General features: G+C 37.6%; 1 protein-coding gene across 2 annotated transcripts; it reads right to left on the bottom strand.

Annotated features, from left to right (window-relative positions):
- Positions 1-2,324: 2,324 nt before the first annotated feature.
- LOC143854245 (putative UDP-arabinose 4-epimerase 3) lies at positions 2,325-13,896 on the bottom strand. Of its 2 annotated transcripts, XM_077364111.1 has the most exons (11): positions 13,667-13,895; positions 13,113-13,294; positions 12,191-12,315; positions 10,039-10,152; positions 9,847-9,954; positions 9,651-9,742; positions 6,073-6,214; positions 5,857-5,951; positions 3,519-3,648; positions 3,149-3,293; positions 2,325-2,903 (listed from the first exon to the last, which is right to left on the bottom strand). In XM_077364111.1, exons 2-11 carry the CDS (start codon positions 13,171-13,173, stop codon positions 2,662-2,664), a joined length of 1,254 nt encoding a protein of 417 aa, XP_077220226.1. In that variant the 5' UTR covers positions 13,174-13,294; positions 13,667-13,895; the 3' UTR covers positions 2,325-2,661. The 2 variants fall into 2 exon arrangements, with proteins under 2 accessions (XP_077220226.1, XP_077220227.1); XM_077364112.1 differs by lacking the exon at positions 13,113-13,294 and having other exon boundaries at positions 13,667-13,896.
- Between the last annotated feature and the right edge of the window lie 3,220 nt (positions 13,897-17,116).

Below are 17,116 nucleotides of genomic sequence, written 5' to 3'. Positions count from 1 at the left end.
TAAATCCATTGGAATATAGGAAATCGGAAAAGAAAGGTTCCTCAATGGTCATATAAATTGACCGATGATTTGGAAGCTAATGTAATCATAAAAAGCTAATTTGTCAGGAATTTTAGAGATATGCCAAGTGTAGGGGACATTAGTTCTCTCTCCTACTATGCCACTTACCTAGCCACACATTATCCCTTTTAAATGATAAAGTTACCTTCTATCTTACTAAAATGAGAAAAATATATTTAGTTAGATACACATGGCAATGTTAGACTGTATTGGATGGCAAATTAGCCATAGATGGAAGGTCTATATAACCCTATGGCTAGGGGTGCAACTTGGTTAGGGTCAGTTTGAGGTTTTGCTAAAAATGAAGTAAATCAACCTGAACCCGACCCGATTTTATGGTGTGAAGGAATGTCAAGACATGCCTCATTTGTGTCGATGAGACCGAGTTGGAAGTGAAACCAATGGGGCATTTGAAACCCATTATCAGCAGCAAGAAGCCTCGCAAGAGCAGCCCCTTAAACTTTATTCCACTCTTAATAAAGATAGGGCTCTAGACCACCAGGTGGACCAGACTTTGAAGTATACAACTTTCATCCCTATGGCCCTTATATTGCAATACAGAGGAGGCAACCAGACTATTCTTGTGGGCATCTGAAATATAAAGATCTGCTAGTGTCCATCGCAGAAGGCATTTCGCATGTGAGAGCAGCCACATCATGAATGAAGACAAAATCTGCTGAAAAGTGAGCAAATCTGCTAAAAAGTATGGCTGGCAATTTCACCCGTGAACATGGGGACCCGCCCCGATTCCGGCTGGGCGGGGCGGGGATGGAACTCCCCCGCCCCGCCCTGCTACCAATTACTCATGGTTTTACACGTACAGTTTAAAATTTTAGACTTTTTAATGCTAAAATTAATTTGGTTTTATATGTTAATGACATTGGCAGGACAATGTTTTGAAATTTGAATTTTGATTAATCCCACTCATATTGCCTTTTACCATCCAAACCGCTGTCAAAAGTCAAAACTCAAAATTTATTATAGTTAAGTTTCCAAAATTTATTATAGTTAAGTTTCCACACAATTTGACCATCATCTATGTATCTCACCCTACAAAGCCCAAATTTCTCTACAAAAAAGAACAGAGAGAGAATTTTTGGGTATGGGGAATGGCCGGGGGAATTTGGCCCCGTCCTATGCGGGCGGCTACGACGACGGGGATATACATTCCCCACGGGGTGGGATGGGGATTCCCAGTTTTCCCCGAAGCGGGGACGGGGGCGGGGAATCTAACCTGAGGCGGGGACGGGGAATGCAACATCCGGCCTCAACCCGCCCCGTTGCCAGCCCTACTGAAAAGTGAGCCCTTGTGGCTGCTCTCACATGCAACAGGCCATCCGCGAAATGCCTTATGGGATGGATGCTAGCAAATCACGTGGAATATTGGTGTGACCCAAAACATTATCAATGATTAGGTCTGCAATTCATTGGTCATTTCTTTCCCTCTTTTTTGGTTGTAGGTAAGCTATGAAACCTACTATCTCAAGGTTAAAGTACAAAGCCTCGACCAATTGAGCTAAAGGATCAATCGCTGAAGCGGCACAACGCAGACTTCCAAGAGGTTATCCATCCTAGTACTACTTTTGCCGCAGCACGCTTAACTTCAGAGTTGATGGAATTTAAAAAATTTGAGTTGAGCACGTACTAGTCACTTTTAGACTTTAATGTTTACAAAAATTTGAAACTATGTAGTGATTGGCAACCATTTCACATCACTAACCTGATAGCAAAATAGAACCCTACTTTATCAGTTGACGATAATGCTAGCAAATTGCCTAACTATAGCCCCAAACCCTAGTTGACCATTGCACCTTTGTTGGGCATTTGTGGGTGATCTTTGCCTATGTATCTTGGGGTATGTCCTAATAGAGTAGCGGAAGTAGTCAACTGGTAGAGTAGTGGGGTAGTGTGTGTGGTTGCCAAGGGTGGATAAGTAGTCTGCTAATAGGAGAGATAAATCTCACAACTCTACTACCAAAAACTATATTTTTAATAGTTTTCTAGAAGCAGAGTTTAAGGTTGCCACATGATCAAAGGACTGACAAATAGACTGGTGGGGGCCCTTATGGGGTTTTTTAGCTCCTTTTTGCAACCAAACGTGACACCCAACTTTACTAGTAAACTACTTGGTATAAGTCTCCCAAAATGTAGAACCGAACAATTAGGAGTTTGAATGGCCATCAAATAGGCCATAGGAGTTTGAATGGCCAAATTGTGCAGAAAAGAGTATAGAGTACTGACCATTCCTTCAAATCCTAAAAATATATAGAATGCCCACCACATATCAGAGGGACCAAAAATATATTGGATATTTCTGTTTCACATAAAAATAACAAATGGGATGCTCCTATCTCCACAATAACATTTTATAAAAAAAAAATCTCCCTTCATATCCTTGTATCACAAAACCACCGCCGCGAAGTAAAAGGTAAGAATGGATGAAGGAGCTTTATGATCTGGCTAGGCTCGCCTAGATTATGTCCTAGGTTATAGGAGTTCCATTGATAAGACCTGGGTCCATCTGGATTGTGTCCTAGGATGTAGGAGCTCCACTGACATGATCTTGGTCAACTTAGATTATGTCCTAGGATGGCCCATATATCAAGAAATCATGGACAAGGGCAATCCATATCCGTTATTATGCGAATTTTGCCACCTCCACGCAACTTTCAGACTCTGTTCAAGATCTGTGTATTGAGCTGTCCAGTTCAGTTCGCGGTTGATCTTGGAAGGATTGCTGTAGACTTCGGCATAATCACCAGGTCTGCGGTTAAGGAATTCAACTTTAATGTCCACACCTGTTGCTTTCTTACATGCTTCCACAAATTCCTTCACAGATCTACCTGTTCAGACACAATCATAGGCAAACTCAGCTTTCACAGAAATAGGATATCAAATTCATAGCCACCCCAACCAAATAGGTCAAGAAATATCAAGCAAAAGGCTCTGAAGGTGGATTGAAACTAATCATATTAACATAATTGAATGCAGGCTAGGGAAAATAAGACCAATAAAAACTGGGAATGTCATAAAAAAAAAAAAAAGTTAACAAAAATATCAGAAATGCAAAGTGAGGTGTTTCAAAGACCTTTTCCGGTGCCAACATTATATATGCCAACTTTCCCAAGTTCTGCCTTGCCAAGGGCTTTCACATGAGCATCAACAAGATCAGTGACATCAATGTAGTCTCTTATACAAGTGCCATCAGCCGTGTTATAGTCTGTTCCTTTAACCTGCTCCACGGACGAAAAAAACCAGATTAGAATGTTTACAAGCCCCAGCTCATATGGGTTTCATTGAGGCAGCATTCGAGAGCAAACATAATAGACAATAGCGGCACAGCATGAATATGCACATGCAAGCCACGAGAAAATAAAATGCTTGCCCTTCATATTTCACCATCCCAAACTCGGAATACAATTTTCTTGCAAAGTCAAAATGGTCAGGAACCAGCATACCTTCAGACCTGAAATAATTCTCAACGCTGCATCAAAACATGCTCCAGATATTCGGCCATGCTCTCGCAGTTCAGGCCTGGGAGCTTCCCCTAACCTTCCCTCTGGATCTGATCCAATGACATTGAAATATCTGACAATGTGCATTTAAAATTAGTTTTCGCCTGATTAACTAGTTCTATTAAATATGAAATATTTAGAAATAAGTGAGTAGACTCTAGCTCAAATTTGACGGTTATATAGGATGAAGAATATAAATTTCTGCTCAATATGGAAAGTTGGAAGTTAACAAAAGATGTATCTCTGTATCTTTGTCTCTTGTAGCTTTTTTTTTTTTTTTTTTGAATGGTAAAATGAATTCACAACTGAAAGCGAGACCGAGAAGGTCCCAAATTACAGCAAAGCAAAACAATTGAGAAAACAAAAAGATAAAAGAACAATAATAATAGGAACTGGGGAGGAAGAAAATCGAACAACTCTAAACTCTCACTTGAGACTCCATCCCTAGCCAATCTGTCCGCATCCCCATTGGCCGACCGCCCGACATGATGAAAGGATATCGAAGCCAACCCCAATCTATCCTTTATCTCATCAAATAGAGTAGCAAATCTCCAAGGAGCCACCTTTGAACCTCTTAGCCACCTGATGACATTGAGGGAATCCCCTTCAATCTCTACCTTGTTCAAATCTACGTTATTGAGCAATTTGATTCCTTAATAAATAGCCCGAACTTCTGCCTCATTTGCATATGCTATCCCAATCGGACCTCTAAAAGCCCATAGTACTCCTTCATCCCTTAGCAAACCTCCAATGCCATAGGGCCCTGGATACAAGCCTCGTCTCTTGTCTCTTTGTATCTATTGTTATGACCTCCTCAGTCTCTCTCTTTATATTAATGTTATTTACCATTCAAAAAAAAATATGGACAGTTGGAAGTTTACAAAAGACGCCTCGTGGCCTTTATGGTCACATTTTCCTTTCCCATCTATATTCAAATTTCTATCATTCCAAAGAGAAAGAAAAAAGTTCAAATGTTGCATGTTTAATGCTGAACAAAATATCCTTTTGGGTTTGAGCATTTAGCTCAACTGGTTAAGGCTTTGTTCTTCAACCACGAGGTTGGACCGTCGGAGGTTCAATCTCAGCTTACCTACTAAAAAAATATCCTATTACAGAGCTTTAGATGACTTCCCAGAAAACTGTTTGAAGACCCGGCGACATTTGATTGAATAAGGCCGGCATGACTTCAGCATTGTGCCATTTACAGATATTATGGTCTTACAGACCATTGAGGGTATTTATGCCATGCTCTGGGCTATGGTTGTTCCTCCCATACAGAACATAAAACACTGACAGTTAGCACTTACGTTAGGTGTCTACATATTAAAAGGTTTGGAGTTCAGAACAGGAAAGGCATTTTAAGAGAATCTTGGGTGAGGGAGACCTTGACCCAGGATGTGAACTCTAAAATCATTGGGTGTTGACCTCTGAGATCTCTAGGGTTTCAGAGGCATTTCTGATCTCGAGTGCAGACTGCAGAACTGGGAATGCTTTTAAGAGATTCTTGGGTGAGGGATACCTTGACTTTGAATATGAAATCCAATTGGGTATTGACCTACGAGCTCTAGGGTTTCAGAGGTAATTCCGATCTGATATCATAGGAAGCTCTAGCTGGATCTCTATAGCCCTTGGCTATCCACTGTGGGAAAGTTATCATATACCAGATAGGTGAATTTTAGTTTTTGACCGCCATGAATGTTGACACCTCAAGTTACTTTGAGTTAAACATGTGTCCATGTCAACTTGCACAAAACGTAAAGATGTAACTTAAGACATCTATAGGTCTTCCACATTCATAAGAGGTCACAGACACAGGGCCCTGGAAAACCCAATATGTTAAAGTGTAATAGATCATATGATAATATCAAAAGATTATTGAGATATAGTTGATAAATAAATAAAATATCAACAAAGGTATCTAGCTTGATACAAAAACAATACAAGTATATAAATAGAGTATAACAAAAATATAAAGGACATTGAGGATAGCAAAAATAGAAAAGACAAGCGAAAATGTACTCTCCTAAAAACTCAAGAGAAAATGTCCTTTCTCCTAATAGAACACAATGTTTTTCCAGTGATAATCTGCCAGCCCCCAGCCAATATCTCCATAAGATGAAATGAGTTAAACATATTTATGTGTCTTGCAGAAAGTTCGTATCAGAAATTAAACTTTGAGACGAAACAAGACTGGTAATGAAGCCACCCATCAAAAGAAAAATGACTCTAACAAGAATCTCTTAATGACTAACAGGAGATAAATTATGAAACATAAAACAACCTTAAAATCATCACAGCCATATCAGATTTTTTTGAGAAATCCAAGATGATGTCCTCCGCCATTTTCTTGGCTTTTCCATATGGGTTAATAGGGGCCTGCATTTAGGCAGAAGAGATCAGTTGAAGAATGAAACTTCAAATGAACAATTTCCATATTATATTTCTCCCTTTGTCGGCATTAGCTTGAGCAACAAACATTCGAACATTTTGAGCTCACCTGAGGAGTGTCTTCTGTAATAGGCATTTTTTCAGGCTGCCCATAAGTTGCACATGTACTCGAATAAATCAATTTTTTGACACCGTGTGCCGCCATAGCCTCCAATACTACCAAAGTATTAGATGTAATATTGTGATAATACCTGCAGCATGATCGACAATGTCACTCAGTTTCAGCAAAGGTAATGTTGAGACTTCCTGTGTTCAGCAATAAGCAGGACAACAAGAAAATTCAAAGCAACTTATAGTAAATTTGTAGTATTCAAAATTTGAATAGAGTATATTCCAACTTCCAAATTTGTAACAAGAACTGTGATATATGCACTCAATTAACACATACATTTTAGCGTAAGAAACACATCATAACTTTAAAAACTCAATGTTTGTAGACAAGAGAAAAAATGCTGTGCATTAATTATGTTAATAGTAGACACCATCTGGGTCGATCATTGTTGTTCAGCATGTTCCATACATTACTGTACTCTTTACTCAAACTATTGGAAGAATGGAGGATTCGTCATCTTAGGGAAACAGGTCAACCTCTTTGGATTATGATACCATTCCTGTGGCATGGTCCTTTGCACTGTTTAAAACTCCCCGAGTCAATCATCGACATGTGTGAGTCGATTCGGTTTCACCTTGGACGAGTTCTCATCCAAGTCCGAGTTATGCTCTACTAAGTCAATCAGAATTCCTTTGACTCGCCCAAGTTAATGAAAAATTGGATATGTCAATCATTTATTAACACGAGTCAACTCATTTTCCCTTGGCCAAGTTCTCGCCGAAGTCTAACTTTTTCTCATTGGCCTTTTGGTGATAGGGCAATTGTAGTCTATGCGGGAAAAAATCTTCAGTTGGGAGAATCATCCTTGAGATAAAAAGCTTGATTTTCTCTAAAATCTAACCAAGGAAGAGAAGAAAGAGGGAAACGAATGGAGAGAGAACCTAAAATCAAGATCAGGAAAGAGATAGAGATCAAGAAAGAAATCAAGATCAAGAAAAAGAGAGATAAGGTTAGAGAGAGGAAATGGTTTATGAACTCAACTTGGAAGGGTGAAGAAGGGGAAAAGAGAATTAGGACTACAAAGAGAGGAGAGGGACGAAAGAGGGCATCCAGAGAAAAGAATATAGAAATGGAGAAGGATATGGAGGTGTCGCCTTCTAAAATCAACCATGTGTGTGGGTGGTTTTTTATTTTTATTTTTTATTTTTGGGAGGGGGGTGGTGAGAGAGGAGAGAAGAGCGAAGATGGAAAGTGAAAATGATGTGAGAAGAGTGAAGGATAGGGAGATGTATGAGGAAAGTGAAGGGAGAAAGAATGAGGGAGAAGATTAAAGAAAGAAAGATAAGAGTTTTAGGGATATAAAACTAAGCTGAGATGAAGCATCACACTTCAAAAAAGGGCATCAATTTTCATTCATATTCAAATATTTTTAGGAACAAAAGGCCTTTCATTATGCAAGCCATACGGATTTTTTTTTTTTTTAAAAGAGCCTGGTAATCCTAATAGCAAAACAACTCCTAGACTAATTAGAACTCCTATTATACTTAAACTCCAACTCATTGAACTAAAACTCTTACATAAACTCTCCCTACTGCAAGTAAATTATGATTCTTCAAACCCACCAGGCTTCTTAACTCATCATAAAAACTTACCCACTTCAAGTCCCACAAATAGAAGGACTCTCTGTTGCTTATGGGCAGTAACACCTTAAGTCATTAATTACAAATGACTTAAATGCTCCTATCACCTAAGATTTTCGTAATAAATATGTGGAACCTATTTTAAACATAAACAACCTAAAGAAACCAAGTGATATTGGTGGGAGAAAACCGTGGCACCCCTCTTATAACTTAAAGGACTTATACAGTGGTACCCTTCTTGTAACTTAAAAGGACTAAAACAGTGGTACCCATCTAATAACTTAAAAGGACTTAAACAGAAGTGCCCCTCTTATAACTTAAAAGGACTTAAAAGGCACCGAAATGACACTTAAAATTTAGAATATGGGCTCCAGGATGGTTCCCATCAGGTCTAGTGAGAGGAGGCCAAAGGAAAAACTTTCAAGTGAAACACCCCCTCCGCCTTTGGTCATAACTATGAGTTTTGAAGGACGTTCATTAAGAAATCTGGGATGGAAGAGCGTAGGAGGTGAGTGTAAAAGGGAGATAGTAGCATACTTTGCATGTCTGATAGGCCTTAAGGATTCGAATGAACGTATGGAACAGTCTCTTTGCGGGCCTCCAATTGTTCCAAAATTAGTAGGAAGTGGTGGTAAGTGGGAGGTGACTATGAAATCTAATCTCTTGGGTACTTCATCGCAGCCTAAGGACTTGGCAACTAGCTCACATTCAGGATAGAAATTGTAGGCATATGTAGCCGAATGGATGTCTTTCATGCTCATGTATGTGAGAGAATGATGAAGCCATAGTTGTCAATTACGTTCTAAATAGGATCTCCCAAACTTTTCAATTCCAAAAAATTCTGGAATTGAAAAGTCTCAATTCCAAATTGACAACTTTGTATAAGAGATGTCAAAATTAAAATGATCGCATGCGTGAACATTTACTTCACGATGAACATGAGAAAAATAACACTTTAATGCAGTGACCGAGTCCATTTCATTGAACAGGCCTTTGAACCTCCAGGGTGGGTGCTCATGATCCATTTTATTCCCCATAGACAAATCAGCCTCTTGTTACCCACTAGTTTGCACAGGGTTGCGGAATCAGGTCTCGCTTCTCTTCTGATATCGATCTTTTTGCTGCACGCTCAGGTAGTATTCTTCTTCCTCCCTGTACCTTTCCCACCTGATTACTGAACTAGAGATTTGACGGCACATCCTTGTCAGTTGTTGACCAGAACTTGGAGCAGATTTTACATCTACTACGGAATAATCACCATAGAGTCTGTCATCTAGCAACAACAATAGAATAGTCTCCAAGAGAAACCACATTAAATGTCACAACATTAACTTCAGAAAATTATGCAAATGATCCTCTAACAGCTTTACTAGGGAATAGTTACCAAGGAGCCTGTCATCTGGCAACAACAATAGAATGTCTCCAAGAGAAACCACATCAAATTCTACAACATAAAACTTCAGAAAAGTATGCAAATGATCCACCCACGGCTTTAGAGATGAGTTCCACATTGTTCTACATTAATTACCCTTTGAACAATTTTAAGCTGAAATAGTAAAATATCACAGACATACAACAACTCAACTAAGCCTTTGTCCCAAACTAGTTGGGGTCAGCTAAAAATAACAGAGACATAAATAACATAATTACAAGCTTGATAAAAATTAAATCAATCAACAGCCAGAATGCCTGCAAAACCTAGAATATAACTTAAAGTTGAAGACTAGTCATGCAGTATAAGTATTATGTCAACACAAGCTCTTCATGATTCCTTAATAGGGCTTCGCCCGTTCTGTGGCCGCAACCTTTTGAAAGGTTAACCATTTCAAAATAAAAAACCTTTTGAAAGGTGAACTTGTCTACTTTGATGATGTTGAAAATGGTCCACCAATAATATTTTTCAGTGCTTTTGGGATAAAAAAAAACAAAACATACCTAAGAGGATCGAGTGTGCTCTCCCCCACATAAGCAACAGCAGCAAAATGCATCACAGCATCAAATGCATTTTCTGCAAATATTTTATTCACCTGAGTACTTGTTAAAGAATGAATTTATAGTATCCATGTCATGGGCAAAAAATTGATCAAAACGAAAAGAGTTCATTCGCAAATGCCTGATGTGATCAGGATACAGCTCTTGAATCCCCCAAATCAGCATAAATAAACTGAAGCTTCCCAGGTTCTGGAAATTGCTCTTGGAGGACCTTAATGGCTCCAAGGTTTCCTCTAGAAAGATTATCCTGTCAAAATTGGGGATTACTCACAAATAATGAGAATATTCATCAATGGACACTTAAAATGAACAGAATCAGATTGTAAGATACCACTATAGTTACTCGGTGTGAGTCCTTCAGAAGCCGAAGTGCAGCATGCGAACCTATATAGCCTGCACCTCCCGTTACTAAGACATGCGTTACCCCAGGTTCATGGCGGGAAAACTGTAAAATTCGCAGGATAATCAACGTCAAATGAGGAGAGAATCAAGAAATTCAAAACATGAAACAGAAATTTTAAAAAAAATAGTGTATAAACATACTGAAGTTGTAAGTTGACATGGAGAAACGTTAAAATTGCTGTGAGAGTGGGAAACATTGCTTGGGAAATATTTAGGTTGACAAAGAATATTTAGGTTGGCATCATTAAAATATATATATATATATATATATATATATATATATATATATATATATTAGGTTGGCATTATGTGATGATGAGGCAAAATGCAGAGCAATCGGCAATTAGTCTTTTTATCCATTGTAAATTGGCGCAAGCACATGTGGAATGCTATCCTCAAACTGAGTCAAGAAATGGAGTGTTGCCATATATGGTCATAACGGGTCCTTTTATGGGACATTGTTCCTTTTGCAGTTCTATGTCAAATACAGTGAACAAAATAGAAGGATTTCTGGCAAAAAGACACGTCCAGTGAAAGAAATTTAAAGAACATGAAAGCATAATCTTAATCCGTGGTGCCAACAGGAGTAGAATTACCAAGAGCTGCCATTAAATTTAAGCTTGGCGGTGGCTGTTTGTATGAGGACCCACTCATTTAACTTCTAGCTGCCACTCTTATCAGTACTGAACTTCCTCTTCCTCGGATAACATCATTCCAAAAACCTGGACGATCTTGCACGCATATAACCCAAAACTCTAAAGCCCAATGGATTATCGAATTCTTTATCTCTAAAGCAAGTTCGAAATCAGTTTAGCTTCGCTAATTGTTTCTTTCATGTCAAATCCATCCTAGAGAACCACAAAAGAGAACATTTAACACATAATATGACCTTCTCATCAAACAACCCACCAGACCATCATACCACAAACATATCCACGGCTCAAGCCAGACACCTAACCCAAATAAATTAAGAAGAGAACTCCATACCCACCTTCCCACCTTGCAATTGATAAATAAGCCACTGTTTCTTTCTTGCACATAAAACACATGCCCTCCAACCAAATTTCCTTTTCTTTAACTTATCAAAACTATTGATTTTATTTTCCATTGTCCTCCAACACAATGTCTCCAACCCAAATAAGCATCGGAGCCCACATAAACCCTAGCATTGAGCAAGGAGTGGCTCCCATTCGATATAAAACTTGAAATATTTGACTTAAGCAAAAAAAAAAAAAATCATGATGGCACAGAGTTCTAAAATCTAAAGACCTGTGAAACACTAACAAGCACTCAAGTTCATCTTTTAAATTCCTATAAAAGACAAACCAACCTAGCCTCTACAATACCAAACAACTCTACCACAGGAACAACTCTTACAAAAAGGAGATCAATCCAAGTATAATAATGTTATTTAATAATACAATCAATGAACTAAGAGGTACACCATCGCCGAATATTTCCAGATCTGTACCTTAACAAAAAATTACTACTTTGATATCATGAGACAAAGTTTAATTCCATGAGGACGCAAAATATCTATTGGAGCTTCAATCTGAGAAAGATCTGAAAAAAAAAATCACATCTGAAAAACATATGACACCCATGAGGGATGATAGATGTTTCTAAGACTTTGTGGGCAACACTAAGATATATTTCTCGGCTCTATCATAAATTGAGTTACCAACTCTATATCAATACAAGAATCACATAATAAAATTGTAATCCAACGCATTGCAGTATAAAATGCACTAGACTGACATACTGAAATAGACGAGTTAACATGAATACAATATATAGGCTACTGATATTTGCACTACCATGTTTTGATAATGAGACAAACTCACCTTGTCTTTCTTTTTTAAGTGGCTGCTGAGTGCTGAGAGCTTTTTGGGAATTGCAGTAGCTTTTGAAAGCTAGTTAAAAAATAAAAGACAAGGTGATTTTGTCTCATTGTCAAAACATGGTAGTGCAAATATTAATAGCCCACATACACACAAAAGGACCAACCCCACAGAAAAGCATTCAGAATAACAAATATCAACTGAAAAAATCACTTGTTTAATATGAAGTTAGAAATTTACCGCACTTGTACCACTAAAACAAGACGAGTTCTTCAGTGTGATTATACAAATGACTGTGAGGAAACCCGCCAAAATAACTTTACAAATAAAATTAGGCTTTCGTTTGGCGTCTGCATAATCCATTCCTGAAAGTGCAAAAAGCCAAATCCATAGAGAGATAAGAAATTTAACGAAGATAGTAATGAAGCATCTCTTGGAATACTATGGTTGAACAACACGCAGGGTAAGAACTACATTTGGAACAACTGCTGCTCCTAATAAAATTTTCATACTTAGAGACATTAATTGATCCAAACTGCAAGTAGCAAAGATAAGTATCATTTAATTTCTTTAGACATGTTCCTCAAAAGAAGCATAAAACAATACAAGCCAACAGTGGTTCAAAAAGTTACGTAAATATACTTTAAAGATTAACAAAGTCAATGGTTCTACCAAGCACATAGGCATGCTTGATCAGGGGATAAAATGACTGCAAGTACATAAATATATTTGGCCAAAAATCTAGAAAACCACACATGCTGGCACTCAGCAGAAAAATGGCAAAGCACAGGTTGCTTCCAATATATCAATGTAAAAAGATCCATGACAGTAAGAATGCAAATCACGTGATAGGAAGAAAGGTTGGAAAAATGAGCTGTCATCATGCAAATAAAGATGCCAGCATAACATTACCAATTCAAAAACATGTTTTATATACTTGATTAATAGAAGGTTCAAAAAATAGAGATATTTAAACATATAACTAGATCAAAAAAATTTGTCATTACAAATCCAGTTGATTTGATAATACCAAAAACCCATGCCTCTTAATCTGTAAATCTGCTCATTTACATGATAAAAAAAAAAACAAACTTTAAAACTTCAAAGGAAAATAAGCAAAACAGATGCAAAAAAAAAAATCCCAATTCACCCAAACAACAACCTGAGAAAGACCAAGATCTACTAGCCCTTGGCTGAGGTCTGCTCCTGTTGAAAGGCAGCATGTGAAAAAACCCTAAGATCAAAACAGGCAGAGATCAACTCCTACTCTTCAGCCTTGATGAGTCTGTAAGATCCTCCTCCACACCTATGTGCATTCGTCGTTGCTCGAAAATCCAAACAATTCTATTTCAAAAAAAAACCATCAAAAATCTTTAAAAAATTCAAATTTCAAGATCTAAAGGCCTAAATAAAACAAGTAACAATAACCCATATTATGTTTGGGAGAAAATCAGAAAGAGAAAGGGAAATCAGCAAAAAAATTAAACTTTTAAGATTAAACACCGAACAATAGAAAACCCAAAAAAGAGAGAGAAATAACAATAAGCAGAGAATCTTAAAAAATTTGAATTTCGAAATTAAAACCCAAAAAATAGAAAACCCAAAATAGAAAATAAAAACCCAAGTTAGGAAGAATCCAAAGATGAAATTTAAAATCCTACAGTTGGAGGAGCAAAAGGGGAAGAAATAAAAGAAACCCTAGGAGAGAGAAAGTACCTGGAGGAAAAAAGATGGGATTTTGGAGTGAATCTTAATCTTTTGAAGCGTTTGAGAGGTGGAATGAAAGAGATAAGAGATGGGTTTTTATGGGTTTTTAATATCTGACCTTTCCCTCCCATGTTCTTTGTATGAAACAGACCTGAGAATCAGGAACCCTTCTTTCTCGCCATTTCTTCTTTACAAAACAAGCGTTACATATACGTCATTATAAAATGGGATTTTGGGCATCTTTTTAATTAGCCTTTTTAAGAAATTTAAAGCCTTTTGAAAGAGATTATAATATTAAACATTTCATTTTCACATTTGCATTTTTTTCTTTAGGGCAAGTGATTTTGGAACCACCATATTTTGATAATTGCACAAACAAAGTCTATCTGATTAAAAATTAAAACTTAACAAACAACTAGACAAGATGACTTAGGGGAAGATATCAAAACATGGTAGTGTCAACATCATCTTAGGAATTTTTAGCTTGGTCACTTGCTTAATATGCGGCATTGCATTATGTTCTGAACTTTTTTGTTGTATTGGAAACTCTCCTTTTGTATCATTGATGTTCATGCATCTCATGATTATGTTTTCATTTAAATATCATTTGTGGGATTAGGGAGAGAAACAGCCATAGATTAGGGACACCCAAAAGCAGTGTCTAAGGGATAGTGTAACCGCCCTTTTTTATTAGGGACACCCAGCAGTAGTGTATCAATGACTAAAGAGGGGCTGATGTTGAGGCGGGGACGGGGCAGGGATTTTGTCCCAGAGGGATGCAGGGTGGAGAGGAGATGAGGATTAGATATTCCTCGTAGGGAGGGGAGGGGGATTCCCCACCATCCCCGCAGTGGGGAGGGGGAAAATTCCCCACAGCGGGGAAGGGTCAGGGACCCCAACATCCAGCCCCGACCTGGCCGGTTACCGGCCCTAGTGGTGGGCTAAGGACTAAGGGTCAATGGTTAGAGAAGGAAGAGAAGAGGGTGACTCGAGACTTGAGAGAAGTGAATGAAAAATACTAAAAATAGGAATAGTTCGAAAAAAAAGCTTATTTTTAATAAAATACACCCAAAATAATACTTAAAATTATAAAAAATTAGAGGGTATTTTCATAAAATAGTATAATAAAATCAGATTTAGGACTGTTCCACTTGCTTTTCTTGCTTGTTTGGACCTCAATCAATAATATTTTCGGATCCTATGATAGGGTCGCAAAATGTGTCCATGGATATCGGCAATGTGTCCAGCTCTGTCCATTAAAGTTTGGATTCGGATGGTCCATTAGACCCCGTCTGTGATCACAGAAATGTTTTTCAAGTCTACTATAATAATTAGGGGTGTCAATGGACCCAGTGGAGATCAGTAATTGATGTCTTTTTCATCACCTCTTGATCAAGGATCTACGATCATCTGATAAAGATCAGACTAAGGGCAATAGGCGGGACTTGTGATGGCAGACAATAAAATATTTTCTGAGTTCGGGTTTTGATTTTAATTCTTGGTAATATATAAAAATTACCATGGAGAAAATTATCAATACTATATATTATGAAATTTTGGGAGCCCCCTTAGGTTATTTAAATACTTATAAATGAAAAGTTTCATGGTTACTCTCTAGGTTATTTAAAACTTTATAATGAAAATGATATTTCCAGTCCTTTCTCAGCATTTCCACTCATTTTAGATCTTTTCCTTTATTTATTTTTTGGTAGGTAAGCTGGGATTGAACCTCTTACCTCTAGGTTGAAGAACAAAGCCTTGACCATTGAGCTAAGGCTCGATCCCTTTTAAGATAAGACAGAGAGTAAAGTTTCAAGGATGGACCCAAGGTTATTTACAACCATATATGGGAGATGATAGTTCCAGGCCCTTTATCAGCATATCTACCCGTTTTTAATGTCTTTCCTGAAAAAGAAGAAAAAGAAAAAAAAAAAAGTAGACGGAAATAAAGCCATTTTTAGGAGAAGGCAAATAAAGGGGTGGAAGTATCATTTCCCATCCTTTCCCATAACTATCAAATTTAAATTTCCTTTACATCACAGTGGACTGATACCATGATACATGTTCTTCCATATTTTTTTATAATGGCTTTCCTTTGTTTGAGACTTTTAACTAGCTTGCTGATAGTCACAATGTAGTACTCCCAAGTGATATGTGGGGCCCACCAAGGTAGTTGGGAGGGTTTTCAACAGTTCCACTTCAGATCGGATCCACCTATATCTTAGTCATCATCCATTCAAATTCCTTATCGGTCGGATAGGATTCTCAGTGTTCTTCATATCTCACTTCCCATGTCTTAGTCTTCTTTAATGAAACTCCTTTCTTTGAGTTATTGGGGCTAGGAGTCCAACATCTAATGAAAAATTGAAGTTGGGCCTGTAGCTCAATGGTTACCTACCAAAAAAAAAAAAAAAACAGGAGATATATCTGCTCCTATTCTTAACTTGGGAAAATCTACAGCAGAGGGGCTGATGTACTTCACGTGGGAAGGATTCAACGGAGATGATTGCCACATACACTAGAACTGGCTGTCCCATGTAAAGAAAAGGGGCGAGTGTATCATTTCCGGAAAAAAAATCTAATAGAAAATTGTGTATCAAAGTGAGGAATGCTATTATAAAAAAAAGAAAAGAAAAAAGGAGTGTACATATCATTTTCCTTTTTCCAAATGTATATTACTATAAAAACAAACACATCAAATATGGTTGCTTGGAGTTGGCGGGGAGATTAGGAGAAGAAGAAGTCAATTAGACAAGCATGGAAGATGGGGAGGAGATTAGATGAAGATTGGTATAAAGAAAGAAAGGAAGGAAGAACTATGGGGGATTTTGATATTTTTAAGATAAGATAGATGAAAAAGAGGTCGGAGGTGGCTTCCATGTGAATTTTCAAAAGTAGGAAGATACTCAAAGTGGTTATTCTTTCTCAAAAGGGGTTTTTCTTTCTTGTCCATGAAGAACACGAAAAAGGAGCATCCTTCAACTTCCTCACGTTTCTCTTCCTTATTATAGTTCTCTTGGGTCCTCTTTGAATAGGTTTGTTCAAGTTATCTTTTTTCATTTGTAAAAGGTCCGAAATTTTAGAAATAATTTTCATTCCATGCTCATTCAGAAAATTCCCACAATCCAAACAGGGCCTCAAGTTAGTGAGGAAATTTTGCATGAAATGTTATACAGATGAGGAATTTTTTAGTGATTTTTCTTCTAAAAAAACACATATAATAGAAAAGGTATGCCTTTACCTTTGATGACCTACAAAGAGTGTTAATCTTTGTAGAGAACTTTGGACTGCAGAGAGGCTATACTGCCCATCTGCGAAATGCCTTACGCGATGGTCCCTAGCAAATCCCATCCATAAATTGCTCTTTTGTTTCTATCAATTCCTAAAAAGCCAATTAAGGAAGTTGGCTAATAGGCTGCAAATATCAAACAGAGGGTGCAAAGGTCATCTTTCATAGTC

Source organism: Tasmannia lanceolata, unplaced genomic scaffold (assembly GCF_043159265.1).
Source record: "Tasmannia lanceolata isolate RefF3 unplaced genomic scaffold, GAP_Taslan_0.1 ptg000020l, whole genome shotgun sequence".
Classification (NCBI taxonomy): Eukaryota; Viridiplantae; Streptophyta; class Magnoliopsida; order Canellales; family Winteraceae; genus Tasmannia; species Tasmannia lanceolata.
This window is presented reverse-complemented; position numbering and strand designations above follow the sequence as displayed.

Excerpts from the sequence above, each read along its gene's own strand:
- LOC143854245 (XM_077364111.1), bottom strand. The coding sequence starts at position 13,173 with ATGCTGCCTTTCAACAGGAGCAGACCTCAGCCAAGGGCTAGTAGATCT. Across the intron at positions 9,743-9,846 it reads ATTTGGGGGATTCAAGAGCT|GTGAATAAAATATTTGCAGA; the intron begins GTATCCTGATCA and ends ACAAGTACTCAG. Across the intron at positions 5,952-6,072 it reads TTACAGAAGACACTCCTCAG|GCCCCTATTAACCCATATGG; the intron begins GTGAGCTCAAAA and ends GCCTAAATGCAG.